Raw genomic sequence first — 16,855 nt, 5'->3', positions numbered from 1 at the left:
TTACGTTTGCATGTTGCTTACATGCAAACATACATAAAAAACTACTTCGATTGAAAAAATAAAATTTTGTTCATTGAAGAGCTATGAGGAAGATTAATAAGGATTGTATTAAATGATTTTGTATCCCTACTATGAAAGAAACTACTAGCACTGCAGTTTTCTATAATAAGCTTATTATGGAGTAACTTTTTCATAGTTACTTGAAACTGTTGGTTAATGCTACTTCAAGAGCAAACTTCACTTGTGTTTAATTGTTCTTTTTTTTTAGGTTGAATCCGAATGTTCATACACTAATCAATGTGTTGCCTTACTAAAATCAATGTATAGGTCAATTTTTAACTATAAATTAAATAAGAAGAAAAATAATAAAATGAACAAAAATTGGCACACATATGTGTATATAACATGAGAAATTTAGTTCAAGCTAACTATTTTATTTTTATGCTACAAAAATAAAAATCTAGGAAAAAAAGAGAGTAAAAAAAGCAATTTTGTGCAGTAAAAACTAAAAATGTGCACAATTATAGAAAAAATTCTAAATGTGAAAAAATAAAACCAGTGCTATTTTAATGTCTATCTGCAGGATTTGAATTTTTGTTGAAGTCTCCTTGAATTTGTACTTAGAGAACAAAAGATGCAACTGCACAAAAATCCAGTCTCTATTTATAACAATACAACACAATCATAGGAAGGTAGAAACATTTTATTACAGTTAAAGTCAAATGATAATGTATTTTAAATCACAATATTTTATTGATATTTTGTTATTTCACAGCTTAAGTTAAAAATCGAGAAAAGCGGTTATATTTTTATTAGCTATATATCCCATTTTTACTTATTCCTTTATTTATAATAAGCTATTAAAAAGCCTAACTCTCTTTATTATGTTATTGAAAAAATATACACCCATTTCAATTTCGATCTGTGAAATAGAAACAAAGGCGATAAAATAATTCATAATTTCAATAAATTTAAAATAATAGTTCCACTAACTGCCTAAAGATAGCGGCACACATCAAGAAATGTAGAAAATAATAGTTCAAATTAGTTCCACTAGAGGTCAGCACCATTCAAACAGCCGTTTTCGAAGTTCCAATACTGATAAATAATATTTATAATAATAGTTCAACTAGCTGCTCAAAGATGGCAGCACAAATCAAGGGAGTTAGAAATAGTAGTTTCAGTAACCGCCGCGAGAGGCCAGCACCATACAGGAAGCCGGTTCCGAAGTCTAGTAGAATAATTTTCATTTTGTATTAGGAGATTAGGAGTTTACAGGAGCTCACTAGATCGAACCAATACTACCGAGCCCCAACCATAAGCCCTTTTTTAGCTCCTGTAAACTCCTAATCTCCTAATACAGAATAAAATTTTTCTACTTGACTTCTGAACCGGCTGTCTTTATGGTGCTGGCCTCTCGCGGTAGTTACTGGAACTACTATTTCTACCTCCCTTGATTTGTGCTGCTATCTTTAAGCAGCTAGTTAAACTATTATTATAAATATTATTTATCTGTATTTGAACTTCGGAAACGGCTGTTTGGATGGTATTGACATCTAGTGGAACTAATTTGAGCTATTATTTTCTACATTCATTGATGATTTGTGCCGCTATCAGTAGGCAGTTAGTTGAACTATTATTTTAACTTTATTGATATAATGAATTGTTATTTTATCGCCTTTGTTTCTATTTCACTGATCGAAACAGAAAGGGGTGTATATTTTTCAATAACATTTATTAAATCATGTTCTTAATCAGTTATTATTTACTATTCATGAATAATTGTACATTCCTTTAGGCTCTTATTAACTTTATAAGAGGAGATGGTAAGGGGGTGAGGTCAGCAGAAAAAAACACAAATAAACAAAGGAATTATTTATTTACGTCGACGTTTCGACCTAATTTTCAGGTCTTTATCAAGGAGTTATAGGCAGAGATTCCTGCTAAATTACATTGAGTTTAGAAGAATTCTCTGCCTATAACTCCATGATGAAGACCTTAAAATTAGGTTGAAATGTAATAAATAAATGGTGGCTACTTTATTTACTGAGGTCATCCTACAGAATTTCCTGAAGTTATTAGAGGCGTTACAAATTAACTTCAGTTTAAGGAACAACCTGTGGAATACCTCAAATACAAAAAAAAAATTTTCAGATGTGCCACTATTCAAGAAAAGCAGCAATATGATTAAGCTGTGAATAAAAGAATTGGGAAAGAGATTTGACAGTAAAATATTGTAATTTTTAGTACATTATTATTTAATTTAGATTATGACATTATAATTCTTTCTAAAAGTGTGTATTACATTGCTATGAAGGATAGATAACAATTTAAATATGATTTTGGTACTAAGTTGTAAATTAGTTATGGTCATGAAAAAATTAAGACAATATTAATTAAAAATAGAAATTTATAGAGAGTAAGAGAGTTATGCGTTTAATATATATACATATATTTTTTTACTTACCCTATATCAGTGGTCCACTAACTTTTTTGAATAGTTATATTTAATTTTATATATTACCCACTGTAGCAATTCCCAAACTGGGTGCTGCGGAACCCTGTGATGTCCAAAGAGTATGCTTGTGGTGCCACAAGTTAATGCCACTTTCTCAAAAGATAACAAGAAAAATTCAAACTAAATAGCAAATGCACGGTTTATTTAAACAATTACTTTACACAGTTTTTTCTTTTTTTTTTACATATTCAACTGCTCAAAGAATAATTATGCCAACATTTTTTTTATTTCAACAGTGCCACAATTATTCTTTTAGAAGTGTACAAACACATTCAGTATTAACAATTAATTAGGAAGGGATGTAATAACTGCATAGAGCATCGCTCTTACTTATAAAACAAATAACTGTCGGGGAAATTTTATTATATTACTTTTCTTTGAATATAACACTAATTTTCTATTTGATGGAAATAATTAATTAATTTTTTCACTGAATTTAAATTTTTTTAGCGATTTTGGAATTCAAACTTTAAGTTAATTTTTTATGATAAACCAAATAACTAATTGTTACAGCTAAAAGAAATAGCCAACTTAGTTTCCAAAATTGTTGGTGCTAACTGTAACTTGCCTTCCAGCTCAAATAACAGAGAAATTAAAAAGTGGTCATTTCGTTAACACCTCAATTAATTGAAATATTTACAAACGTGCATTGCTGGTCAAATTATTACTATTTTTGAATAAAAAAAAAAAAAGACAACCAATGCAAATTTACAACTACTTCAATTAATGTATTCAGAAAACAAACATTTGTGTTTCCGTCATTGGAGTCAAAAAGTGATTTGCTATAAATAAGGAATGAAAGATGAAAAGTTAGAAAAAAAGAGAATCTAACAAAATTTTAGAAATACTACATTTATAATAAATTACAAATATTGTTAATAGTTTAATGTCAATACAAAAATAATAAATCAAACTTTTAACAATCAATAAAATGAGATTTTCAATTTAATATACAAACTAAAACTATATTGTTGAAGCCGATTATTGTTAGAATATATCTTAATAAAATGGAATCTATAAAAACCAACAAGCATAAGCTCCAGAGAGAACAAATATTTGTCATGATCAATGGTAATTTAATCACTAATTACAATGAAATTAGATTTAAAAGTAATCATTTTCAGTACAATTGATAATTTTATTATACAAAAATAAATTGATCAGCTCAGAATTGGGATTTTTTATATTGGTTAAGAGAAATTTATTTTACAATTTTTCAAAGTATACATAATTCTAAAATACTGTAGGTAACCGTAATCAATTACTTTTTTATTAAAAATAGGCACAGACATTTTTATGCTTGCACAGATATATAAAATTAAGAGAATCTTAATAGAAATTTGATATTCTTCACATAAAGCATACATCTTTTTAAGTGGAAGTGCGTAAATTTTTCAAATTAATAAGCGATAATTAAAAACCTATACTGCTCAGAGTGAGCATTCCTTCATAATTAACACTTAAAATTGATGAGATGAAATATGTACAGGAAGCTTATTGTACAAAGAAATCAAATGAAAAATTCAAATATTGATTAATTAAAATTTTTAATTAGTTTCAGCAGCTAATTTTAGAATTCGAAAACCATTTCAAGAATCCTTTTTAAAAGAATAATAAAAAGTACATTATATTTAAAATGATTGAGAGATAATGTTATAATTATACTTTGTACCATTCTGTTTTTATAGTTAATTAAACAAAAATAACAAATACTGATTAATAAAAATTTGTAATTAGTAACTAATATTCAATTTCAATTTAATTGTTCATATTCAAGTCACTAAAATGTTTCACATTTGTTTTTTAAACATAAAATTATAATTAAAATGCAAATTGGTATAATATATAATATATATGAGACAATCAATGAACAAATAATTAACTATCTATAGGTACTTGACGATCTTAATTTAAATAATGGACCAAATTCTCCATTTGATTAAAAAATAATAACATATTTTAAAAATAATAATTTAGGCTAAATATATTTTCATTATAGAAAAACAATATTAAAAAAAAAAAAACTGAATTAAAATAAATAGTAAATGGACGGATCATTTTTTTTTTTTTTTAAGCAGATCACAAGTATAAAGGTACATCAGGACGGATAATTATTGGGAAATCACTTGGAAGACACATCAGTATTTAACTGATTAGCATAAAATCGTAAATCATAACTTAAAATTGTAAAGAGCCTATTCTTTCTCCTAATGAATATACATCAGTTCTGAGAAGAAATTTCTCAATAGAAAGAGTCCCTAATATGCAGCAACTACGCTTTGGTCTCCTGTTCCATTTCAAATCGACTTTGAGATTCTTTAAGGTATTTTCTTTTCTTCTTTTGAACAACTCCTTCAGAGAGAAAAAATCCACCGGCTATAAAGGACGCTAGACATCCTGCGATGGCTAAGGCGAATGCCCATCCGAAGAAATTATTTTCGTGTCCCAACATCCAACCGTCTTGATTTGCCCAGATAGCAAATATTATGATGGCTAAGCCACTTAAAAAACCTGAAACAAGATAATAATAATTAGATCTGACAAGAAAAAACTTTTGTAGCATTTTTTTTTTTAAAGATCTTATCAATATTCATTAAGAATTATTTAAATAAAATAATTATAAATGGTTCATTATTTATAATATGAATTGTATTGCTTCGTACAAAAAGGTGCCTAGTAGTGTAAAGACTGATTCAATAAAATTTCTGTTGTTTATTTTATTCATGTTTCCAACATAGACATTTAAATTTTTTTTTTGTAACTTATTGCATTGCTTCGGTGTTCAGATATTGTAACGGCACCTATAAGCTTTCTTCTACAGATATTTTTACGGCACCTATAAGCTTTCTTCTACAGATATTGTTATGGCATCTATAAGCTTTCTTCTACAGATATTATTTTCTTTATAATGTATTTAAACATCTTGAAAATCAAAATTGTGTTCTTTTTCAGCATGGTGCTACACAAATGCTGTTCTTTATTGCATTTAGGGTTACCTTTATTTCTAGCATTCATTCATCTATCATGATTATATTTTTATAATTTTAATAAAATTAACTTCCATTTATAGAGTTTTGTTCTGGCTAGAAAACAACCTTATATAAAGAATTTCAGCATATTTGATCCCAAGAAGGGTGGAAGCATGTATTGAAAATGTTAAAAATTTCCTAAAGCCTCAAAACTCCAAGTCACTGGTTATGAAATTGATAAAAGATGAACCCATATTATAAAATTATATGTAATACATTATTTTTGGGGAAAATATGACTATAAAAAATGAGCTAAAACAGCAATTATATTTCTGTCAAATTATATTTATAATAATGATTCAGTATTTCAATATTTTCCCCCCTCAAGAGCAAAAAATGAAACTTTAGAATAATATTTCTTTGTTACGCTAGATAGACCAAGCAGTCATCTGTTTCTAACTAACCCTTACATTTACAAATAATTATAATATATATACTAAATTTATGACTAAATAAATAATGATGATGAAATATTCTATAAATAAATAGTATTAGATACATCAAATAACTTACCAACTGTAACCATAATAATTCCAATGAGGAAAGTAAGATTTACAAAATGTTTTTGATCTGGCCCACAACACAAAAAGAATAACAAAACTAATATAAATGATAATAAGATTCCAATGAAAGCCAAAGTATAAAAAAATTGAGTGGCTATAACAAAAGCTGAAAAAAAAAAAAAAATGTAAAAATAAGTAAGAAACAACCTTTGTATATGTGTAAGTACTAGATTAAAGGGGTCAAACATATTTTTTTCTTCTTAACTTCTAAGTATTATTTCTAATAAATATCAGAAAACTAAAATAAAAGGATGAAGAGAAAAATTAAACAAAACTGAAAATTCACCATCTCAGACTAACGTTTAGGCATTTTAAGTATGATATTACACTATGAATCATGATAATTCTCTATAGGTCAAAACTTCTCTATAACTCAAAATTATAGGTCAATTGAGCAAAATAATCATTCATAAAAACCAGTTATAATCCACTTATTATGAACAATTCATCATAAGCTTATTCTTAACAAATAAAATACTCTTAGAGATAAACAAACCCCCAACAAATACTTTTCAGTTGAAATCCACCATAAAGCCACACAAATACGATTCACTACATGGAGCCATATAATAATCAACAATGGTAAACCATTTTATCATTATCAGGGCCCGAATTTTTATGCAGTAAATATATGAAATATACAGCTAAAAATTTTCAAATATACGATAAGATAGCTAAAATAAAATAATATACCTACAAAAGGTTCTGAATGAAAAAGAAACAGGAGAGATTGAAAATTGAAATCCTCGTTATCTACACAAAAATATCAAAATAATAAAATTTATAATTTGCTGTAACTGTAAATCCAATTAAACGTTTTGTCATTTAAAATATTTTTATAATTAGAGAATGTTCTTTTATCATAAATAGACGCTGTAAGTGCAAATTTTTATGTACTTAAAATTTTAAGATTTGTTCAATGTAGCTGAAGACAATTGAATCATTCTCATTTAATAGAATGTTAATGTCATCTAGAATGGGTAGTTCCAAGTTTTTAATAAAAACCTCTTCCAATTTTTCTTGCACTGTTTCTCCCAATTGGCCTGGTACATGAAATACACATTTTTTTTATTAATTTTAAACTTTTGTCTAAAATTGTGTGTTTTCTAAAATTGCTTTATTTTAGTTGAAATAAAACTAACATGGATATTAATGAAAGTAAGTTTATTGATTAACATTGTATTATTCATTATTTTGCATACCTTTCCTACAATCCATGCCTCACTTCCATCGATTCCAAAAATTTCAAGGATGACAGCTTTAATTGTTTCCAAATGTTTGGAACTACCTTAATTCATGTGCCCCATCTTGTAATCAAATCAAATCAAATATTGGGAAGGTAATTGGTTCCCATTAATTATTAATTTATACTTGGTTACCCTACAAGAGGCTTTAAAAATAATTTGTTTGTCATTCTTAATTTATTTCGTTTTTAGGTCCTAATTCTACAAACATGACATACACCCAAATGAATTATTTAATTATTTGCTGTGGTGGTTTTAGATCTATCCATAAAAAAAAAAAAAAATTAATGCAGAAACAAAGGGGCCAATTTAGTTAAACAAATCCATTTGAATCATATCAATAATCAATATGCATTCAAACAGTTATTTCATTCCTCTTCTTAGCAAGTAAATTGGAATCATAATGCATATAAATTTAAGAGGGATTATGTCATAGGTTACAAAATTTCTAATAATACTCAAAAACAATCCATGATCAAGTTACAAGAGTAAGAGAAAGGAAAATAACAATAGAAATATTAAAATAACAACAGTATTAACATGTCCATCAATATGTGATTTTCATTTGCTTGTAATGTGTTAAGAACAATAGTTGCAATAAATGATTTTTCCATCAGTTGTAGAAACTGTTTCATATTTGGAATTTTCCAAGTGGATCCAAGATTTCAACTATGAATTAAATGAAGTACTGACTTTTGGAATTTAAGAAATAATCAAAATTAACAGTCAAGTTAGCTTGAAGTGGAGAATAATGTTTAAAACGAACAAATAGAAGAAATAAGAAAATCTATACCTGATGTTGGAAGGGAATATTGAAGATAGTGTTTTTTATGTTGTTCTATACTAAATAAAAGAGTATGAACCTTTGGTTATAATCTGGAATATCATCTTCATTCATGAAATTAAATTTATTACTTCTTTTTTTCTAACTTTATTCAAATGAAATAATCCACGAATGCAAATATATATATATATATCATCAAATATGTAAAAAAAAAAACTTGGCTAATTACATCTGGTGGATACACTGATTCGTATAGATTTTTGATTAGCGGTTCAAGAAAAGCATACAAATTAAGTAATTGCAAAGAAATCTGGGCCTTGATCAGTATATATAACAGAGAATGTGTCCACTGCCAAATTTGAGTGAATAGTGAATTAGTACCTTACATTGTGTTAATAAAGAAATTAAAATTAAGAGAAAAAACCTTTTACGATAAACTATTCCACTTATTAAACATTAGTACTTACGAGGCATCAAGTATCCTCTAATCTCATCATATCCTGTAGTAAAGGGGTCATAAATCCACCTACACCCAACAAAAAACCGTCTTTGATATTCATCTTTAGGATCTGGGAGTGATCTGAAACAGTGAGTCCAAAGACCCAACCTATCAAACTTGGCTCCAGTGATACGGCTGTCTGAGATGAGCCAACTCGATGAGCAGAATGAAACAAAAATGCATATTAATGCAAAAATAAAAACTCCAACAGCAACATTTCCAGACAAAGTTCTTTTCTTAGCCATCTACAAACAAAATATAATTTTTTGTTTTAATAGCACTATTACCGGTATTTATAATAGCTATAAGTCAATAGATACCTTGAAAAAAATAAGCTAAATCATTTGTCAAATAAAAGTCAAAAATAAAACAAAATATTATAAACAAAAAACCTAAAACATAACAAATTTGTTTTGTTTACTGTATCATAACACCTAACACGCCCATTTGAGGTTAGAAAGTAAATAGATCGATAGTCACCTTCGATTACGGTCGATACCATTTAATCAAATGAAGCTTCAATCAGTTTTCCACTAGAAAGATTAGAAAATGGAAAGAAAACTGCTCCCCCCTTCGACTAATTGTCTGACAGTGTGATGTAATAAGGACTAAGACTCAAAGAAATAGCCTCGACTGAAGAATTCCCACTCCCAGTACACGTAATGTGGGAACTAGTAATAATTGTAAGACGAGTGATGCTTTCTTTACTTCAAGGCTATCTCTACAGATAATGCACGTGACCCATTTACTTGTGCTTCAGTATTCATCGTGTATGTTTTCGTCACTTCAATTTGGAATGAATTGAAGTAAAGTTCAATTTATTGACCACCTTTTTTTACTACTCTTTTCTCTTGTAGTAATGATAAAAATATTTCATAATTGATATTAATTAAGATTGGTGCTCCTCTTTGTTTCAAATCTCTCGATATGCAAAGAATTCGAGCATAGGCATTCTTCGGTTTTGACTGTCCAGTTTTCGTTTTCCAATAATCACTTTTTTAATTTTTTATGATTTTGTCGCGTCTTACCTGTACTAAGAAACAAAACACAAAGAACAGAAACAACAATTTTTTTTATTGCAAAGGAATCAAAATATTCATAACACTTAACTAACCTAGAGTTACTCTTTCTTCTATTTTCTACACTGTCCAAAAACATCTGTTTTAATTCATCGATAATGTTAATTGTAATCGATCGACCAGATAACATCGTTACACTGCCCCTTCTTAAAAACTGTTCGTCCCGAACAGAACCTTCTTCACAACCTAGATTTTGGAATCTTATGAATATGTTTCCTATGATGCCGAGAGTAATCTTGTTTTGATTAGTCTCCAGTCTCTAGTTCTATGCTTCTACTAATTTCTTATTTTCCAATTTTTTAAAATCATTATTATGGTGCTCTCCATGTCTTCAACTGAATGAGTCATTTTAAGTAGCTCCATTACTTTTTTTTTTTTTTTCTTCATATTTTCGTTTCCTATCTTTAGCCCTTCTACTACATTCTTTACGTATGTTAACATACTTCATATCTTCTTCAATTAACCCTCTTTTCTTTTTATCTTCATCATTTCTATCATTTTTTCCCTCTCTCTCTCCAGCTATAATATTTCTTGCGACGAGAGTTAACATCTTTCCTTCTTTCCCTCCATTTGTAATCTTCAGCATCTCTAGCAACCGTCCTTTTCTTATCACCGCCTTTTCGTCTATCCTTTCTATCTTTGTGTCTATCACTTTCTCTTTCCCTGTAATAATTTCTTTTACTAAAATGACTATCCACACTCCTAGATTTTTCCTTATTCTTAGGCTTTCCAATACATTGTACTGCAATACCTTTATGTGTACCTTTCTTGGGTACTTCGAAATGTTCGGCACTTGCTACATTTTCACCAAGGGTTTTCGGTCTCGGTAATCTCAAACTCTCCTGTAGGTTTTGATCACGCACCCCATCAGTAAAAATATTGACACCAATGTTTTTCCAGATGTCTTCTGGAACCATATCATTAATCAACTCCTCTAGTCGAGAAACTTCCACTCTCAGCTGCTGCATCGGTTTCCCAGGATTATACCTCCTAGTCCTAAATCGTTATCCATGCACCTGCCTGCGATGAGGATCACGCAGTCTCTTCTTGAATTTGTGAAAATAGTTAAAGTCCTGGTGCGGTAAAAAAAAAAACTCAAATAGTAAATGACTATACTATTTTTATTGAGCCAACGTTTCTCCCCTCGTTGTAGGGCTTCGTCAGGGCTAAAATCTTCAATTATCTTCCAGTAAAGTCCTGACATTTCTCACAGAAGTTGATATATACGCCCCGAATAATATCCAGAGTCTCCCCTAGAAATTAAAACGATTTGGCAAGTCGATCCTTGCTGGCCATTCCCGCTGCCAGTCTTGGATGCTGCCTTGACCTGGCACATTAGTTACCCACGACGAATTAACGCAAGTTATGGTAACAAGCCTCGAGACGTTTAATGTCCCTCATAAAGCCCATCTCGTCAACGAATTGCTTCGTCTAGCACGCAAGTAAGACTTTCTTTACCTTCCTGCAGCCTTTCATCACTTTTCAGTAGCAGCATCTTCTTTGATTTGATCCATTATAATTATAATTAATTTAGTGACACTTTCGCTAAACAATTTATTACTTTAATTAATTAACTATCTCTTAGTGATTAGTTATAAGATGTATTTATTTGAATTTATAAATTGATCTCTTTATTATTTATTCACCCACTTACATCATTTTTACCTCTGACTCAACGATTATACTCATTTCGCTATCATACTTGATGGAATGGCTAAAATAGGTATATATGTGATACAAGCTCTTTATATTGTCTTAAGGTTCTTTAAAGGTGACAGATTTTTGTCGTAGTAGTATAGTCACGAATGGGGGGACAGTTTAGTGTTCCGGCTGTATCCTGTGTCTATACCGTAACAGTAAACTTAACCGAACCTGGTGACAGTTCAAAAATGACTATGGATGATGTTCGTAGCATCGTGTAGCAGCGTCTGAAGGTTAAAAACGTTGGAGGGAATCAATTTCAAGCTCAGAAATATTCAAGAAACAAAAAAATATCGCTACTTTGCTTTGATTGTGGTATATTTGATTTTTAAAAAAATCGTTTTATTTTGCATGGAGACAAGGGGTTACTTTCTCTGCAGGTAACGTCCAACAGACTAACCCTAAACGTAGTCGAGTTGTCATCACAAAGTAAGACCACTAAAAGTCTACGGAATGCAAAAAAATAATTTTTTTTTTAAATCAGATTTGCCACTATTAAAGCAAAACAGCGATATGAGAAGAATGTTTTTCACTGAATTGCCATTACAATTCAGAAGATTTAAACTTTAATTTTTAATTCTTTACGCCCTTCTCCCCCCCCCCTCTATGTTTTAAGTCGTTAGAATTATTAAATCTTTAACCATAAATATTCTGTTGATATAACTTAGAAATAGTTACGTGTCTGGACAGGGAAGAACATTGCAATACCCGCAAAAAGTAAGAGGGCTCCTGAACGGTTAATATTATTGGTCAACATCGAATTTTGTCAATATATTGACCGCTCAGAGGTCATAAAAATAATGAAGACTGTGGTATACCAAATTCAATAATATCGACCGTGTTAGAGGAGGTTAATACGATTATAGACACTTATAGGCGGGTTTATTATGAAGTTATAATAATACAAACAACTTAATTATAAAATTCTATCATTACTTGCCACAATTACTTCTTAATTATTTTTAACTCAGTCACATATTTAGAAAGTAAATAAAGTTCCTGTTTTAAATAAATGCGCATTCATTGGAGGAAGGATGGGACTATGGTTAAAGGAAAAACACAGTTCTCTTTTATAACTAGTTAGTAATTATAACAAATAGCTAGTTATACAGATGAGAAGCCTGGTGATACTCCTTTGTTTAATAGCATTGAAGAAGAAAATCTTAACTTTTTGACCATGCTGAAAATAAAAAAAAAATAAATAGTAGTAAAAACAAAATTAATTTAATTTAATTAATAAAGATTGAGTGTATCTATGTAATCATATATCATAGGTTCATCGTTTAAACAATTTAGAATTATATGAAAACTAAATTAAAATATAATTGTATATACGTAAATAAGGCTTTCTCACCTTCATAATTCGTACTACTGGAATGTATAAATTATGACGACTTGGGTGAGTATTGAATTGGCCATCTGAAAATGAATTTATTCAAGAAAGAGTTATTACTTTTTTTCATTGGATTTTTTTAGGTTGAGGTTGTATTGCATCATAATTCATAAGAAATATTCCTACGAGATTCTCCATAGATAAAGATTTTTAATAAATAATCTCAATATTTTTTCTATTTATTTGCATTTTAAAATTCTGTTCAGTCAAAATTATAAATTTTGTATTATAAAACTACGATAATCATTTGCATCAGGATTTATATATGTTATTATTTCGGACTTATAATTACATATAATCGTTTATGTTATACAAATAATTTTTTTTAAATAGTAATTTTTTTTAGGTATGTAGACATCGCAGTATATCTATCAAAAAAGAGTTATTTGAAAAAAAATAGAATATTTTGAATAAATAACTTTAATAACTATGTTTATTAGTTGAATAGATCATACTACTACCGTACTACCAATGAAAAATTACAGAAAATCACTAAAATTATCTCGGTGGCATTTTAGCCATCTTAGCCATTTCCTTCTGGTAAGGACAAAGTATTTTCTGACGATAATCAAAGGTTGATTATTTATGACATAAATAACGTACTTTCCACTTTTTATCTATCAAACTTAGTCTTCTATTTATTTATTATAATTAACAAGGAATTTTAAATAAAAATGAAAAACAAAATTACCGGCCCAAACGTGTCCAAAGATAACTCAAAGTAGCCACAATCAATTCGATATTTGTGATGTTCAGTTTTCAGTATGAGAATTTCCAACTAAAAAAAAAACAAAAAAACTACTTTATAATATTATACACATACATACACGCGCGTATGTATACTTTTGATGAAGTCCCTCATTCAAAACTTTTTCTTCATAGTTTTATTAATATAATTCCTTGTACAAATGTGTTGTTTACATAAAGAACGTAGTTACACCTTGATAGGTTTGAGAAGATCGTCCACCTAGACACCAAACGGAGGCCATGAAGGCGACTGCCCAAGTACTGCCCTTAGGAGGCTTTTGTGCCTAAAATAAAAATAAATGACTTATGATTGATTTGAATTGAAAAAAAACTTTCTCCCACCGAATAGAAGTAATCAAATTTGAAAACAACAATACATGGTACTGTAACCTCTATTTTTGGTATGTGACTACGTTGGTATACAATGTTCTTTATTAGGAAGCTGATTTACAATATAATTTCACATTTTCAAAAAGACATATCCTCGTCGAGAATGAAATGAAAAGTTGTGCAAGAATGGACTGCACAGACTTGAGTAGGTTAATTAGGTACTAAATAGATAATATCTGTTCTTCATTAAAACTAATTAGTTCTTTGAATTATATAACTTTTATTAAGAAGAATTCATCCAATGATTATATAGTATATATGTTTGAGTGTGGGCATACGTGCGTGCGTTCAAGTGCGGGTTCGTTTGTGCGTGTGAGATTAAACTAACATTTGTTATTGGCACCTGCCTCTCCCCATCTTGGAATCGTTTATTGGACTAAAAGTTCTCCATATTCATTAATTTGTTCTAATAAATAGTTGAGCCTTTATTGTTTATATTTGTAAAACCTAGTGATCTATTCAATACCAAAATTGGTTGATTGTTTAAATATTTCATGTTTGAATGAGAGACCTCCTTTCTTAATCACATTAAATTGGGTCAAACCACCCATATATGCATGTTTATTTTTTTCTTCAGGGTTTTATACGGATAATTTGACTCCTAGTGAGGTTTTAAGTGAATGGATAATATTTACGTTGTACAATTATCCGGGATCATTATATTTTAATTCTAAATAATAAATATCCAGTAAAATACGATGCTAGTTGTGATTGCAAACCGTTTCTAAATGACGTCTTAATAACCTTCCTCAATATTTTGAGGTACATATATACTTTTTTGATAGCCATTGGAATTTATGCTTAACATATTCATGTTACATACTTCTGATGCAATAGCTGGTTCCAGAGGAAGCCGCATATTATTCCAGATAATGTTGCGAATACTATAAGCCTATAATATATAACAATAATAAAAATTAATCAATATGTTTAAAATAAATTAAACTAGATAAAATTATAAATGTTTATGATCAATTAAGAAAAAGAATCCATTAATTTATTTTGTTTCAGTTTCAACGTTCTGAACTTAAGACAACCTGTATTATCTAACATATTTCTATTGTGAAATATGATAAAATACCTAATAAATTGTTGTACGTAAACTAAATCAAACTTCTTTACCAAACCAGAATGTGTTAAAAAGCATCGCGACTCAGTTAATATTTATAACATCAAATGAACTTAAAGTTGGAGAAATTAAGCTTGTTTAAAAATTATAATACATATTTGACACCGCTTACCTCATCTGAAAGTTGTGTTCCTTTATAAAGAAGGAAATAAGCCAATACAACATGGAGTATAGCCCAAAAAGTATATCTGATGAAAACTTCAAAATTTTTGCCATTTATGCCACCAACCAAAAAGAAAATTGAAAAAGAAATTGTATTCATCATTATGACCAACAGTACAAATATCATTGAAATTCCATAATCCTCTCTCATTTTGTCAACTATTTGACAAAGCTCAGTATGACATTTTCCTAACTCTTGAAGTCTGAGCATATCTCTCGATTCAGTGGATTTTTCTGTAACGGGTGAAGATGTCAGAACACGATCATAAAACAAATTACTAAGGTTATAGTATCGAAATAGGACTTTTGTCAAGAATGATGAATATCATGGTCAAAATACTGTCCTGCTTAAAATTAAAAAAAAAAAATGATTGCATTTACGGTTTGACAAAAAAAAATGAAACTAAAGAAGTGGTGATCATGTATGATTTGTGAATCACAAAATTATTGGTGGAAGAAATTGCATTATTTCAAAAGAAAGCAGAATACTCCTGTAATGTAAATATATCTATGACCCTGCTAAATTCCACACTACAAAGTAATATGACCTTTCTTGGATGCTGTGTTTACAAGAAGAACGGTTATAACTGGTTTATGATAATTCGTGGAAATGTGGTGAAAATTACAAACAACGAACTCCGAACCATTAAAGAGCTGGTCTCGAATCCATAAGAGGCAGGATGTACCCTATGAGAGGATTCTAACCTAGTTAATTGCATATTTCAACTAGCAATAAGATCGGACGAGAACCGGTGTGTTCAACGTGGTATGGCCGTTGGCTTTTTTGCATATTTCATCCATGACCCATTCCTTCTTCAATGTAGTATATGGTATCCTACATCAAACAAATAACTCATTCTCGAACTGTTCTTATCATATTTGAAATAAATTAGATCATATAAATTAAATTACGTGACTAACGTGTTTTACTATACTAATCATTGTTAAATATATCTAACTTAGGAATCAATCACCAACCTTTAATTTTGTTCACCTCTAAACAGTCATCTAATAACAATTCTAGCTGCAAATTGATCTCAGAAAACCGAATATATAATTTGTCTGAAAAGGCAATGATAGTGAATGCATTTATAGTACCAACCGACAATGACAAAATACGAGAAAATGATCGTGGCTTCATGAGAACAACATTCATTAAAGATATGAGAATCCATAAAATAAAAAATAAAACAAAAAACGCGACTGAATTCCTTAGCTGTTTCACTTTTGGTTTTAAAACTTTATCTATTTCGATAAATGTAGACTCTCTGTTAATTCTGGCAACATGAAAAACCTGGGTTCCTACAAGATTTACTGTAGCACACAAGATTCCTGTTAAATCTCGGGTTAAATAAGTGTACTTTATCACTCCTTCAACGTTAAAAATATCTGAGGTAACATTTTTAATATATACTTTGTAGATATAATCCAATTCACCATAAATGATGAAAAACATGACTACGCCTGAATAAATAAATGAGGCATAATTTAGATAGTTAGATTTTCGTGTGAGAATGGGCATTAGACCTAAACATTTAAGAGGAATATTTAATAAAAAGTCAAAATTCAACATATTGCAACGGAATCTATCGAGGAACTGAACGAGAAAAATATATT

At 29.2% G+C, this 16,855-nt stretch overlaps 1 protein-coding gene across 3 annotated transcripts; it reads right to left on the bottom strand.

Moving 5' to 3' along the window:
* Nucleotides 1–3,900: 3,900 nt before the first annotated feature.
* sinu (sinuous) lies at nt 3,901–9,299 on the bottom strand. Of its 3 annotated transcripts, XM_067048655.1 has the most exons (5): nt 9,118–9,299; nt 8,958–9,029; nt 8,606–8,882; nt 6,061–6,216; nt 3,901–5,029 (listed from the first exon to the last, which is right to left on the bottom strand). In XM_067048655.1, the coding sequence occupies exons 3-5, from the start codon at nt 8,880–8,882 to the stop codon at nt 4,791–4,793; spliced, it is 672 nt and encodes a 223-aa protein (XP_066904756.1). In that variant the 5' UTR covers nt 8,958–9,029; nt 9,118–9,299; the 3' UTR covers nt 3,901–4,790. The 3 variants fall into 3 exon arrangements, with proteins under 3 accessions (XP_066904756.1, XP_014277656.1, XP_014277664.1); XM_014422170.3 differs by lacking the exon at nt 8,958–9,029; XM_014422178.2 differs by lacking the exon at nt 9,118–9,299 and having other exon boundaries at nt 8,958–9,111.
* Between the last annotated feature and the right edge of the window lie 7,556 nt (nt 9,300–16,855).

Source organism: Halyomorpha halys, unplaced genomic scaffold (genome assembly GCF_000696795.3).
Source record: "Halyomorpha halys isolate HHAL.00 unplaced genomic scaffold, Hhal_1.1 Scaffold20.1, whole genome shotgun sequence".
Lineage (NCBI taxonomy): Eukaryota > Metazoa > Arthropoda > Insecta > Hemiptera > Pentatomidae > Halyomorpha > Halyomorpha halys.
This window is presented reverse-complemented; position numbering and strand designations above follow the sequence as displayed.

Bases quoted from the DNA above. Each gene is read 5' to 3' on its own strand.
- sinu (XM_067048655.1), bottom strand. From the start codon at position 8,882: ATGGCTAAGAAAAGAACTTTGTCTGGAAATGTTGCTGTTGGAGTTTTT. The intron at 6,217-8,605 runs GTAAGTACTAAT...TTTTTTTTTCAG, and splicing joins TAGAGGATACTTGATGCCTC to CTTTTGTTATAGCCACTCAA. The intron at 5,030-6,060 runs GTAAGTTATTTG...ATCTTGTTTCAG, and splicing joins AATTATTATGGTTACAGTTG to GTTTTTTAAGTGGCTTAGCC.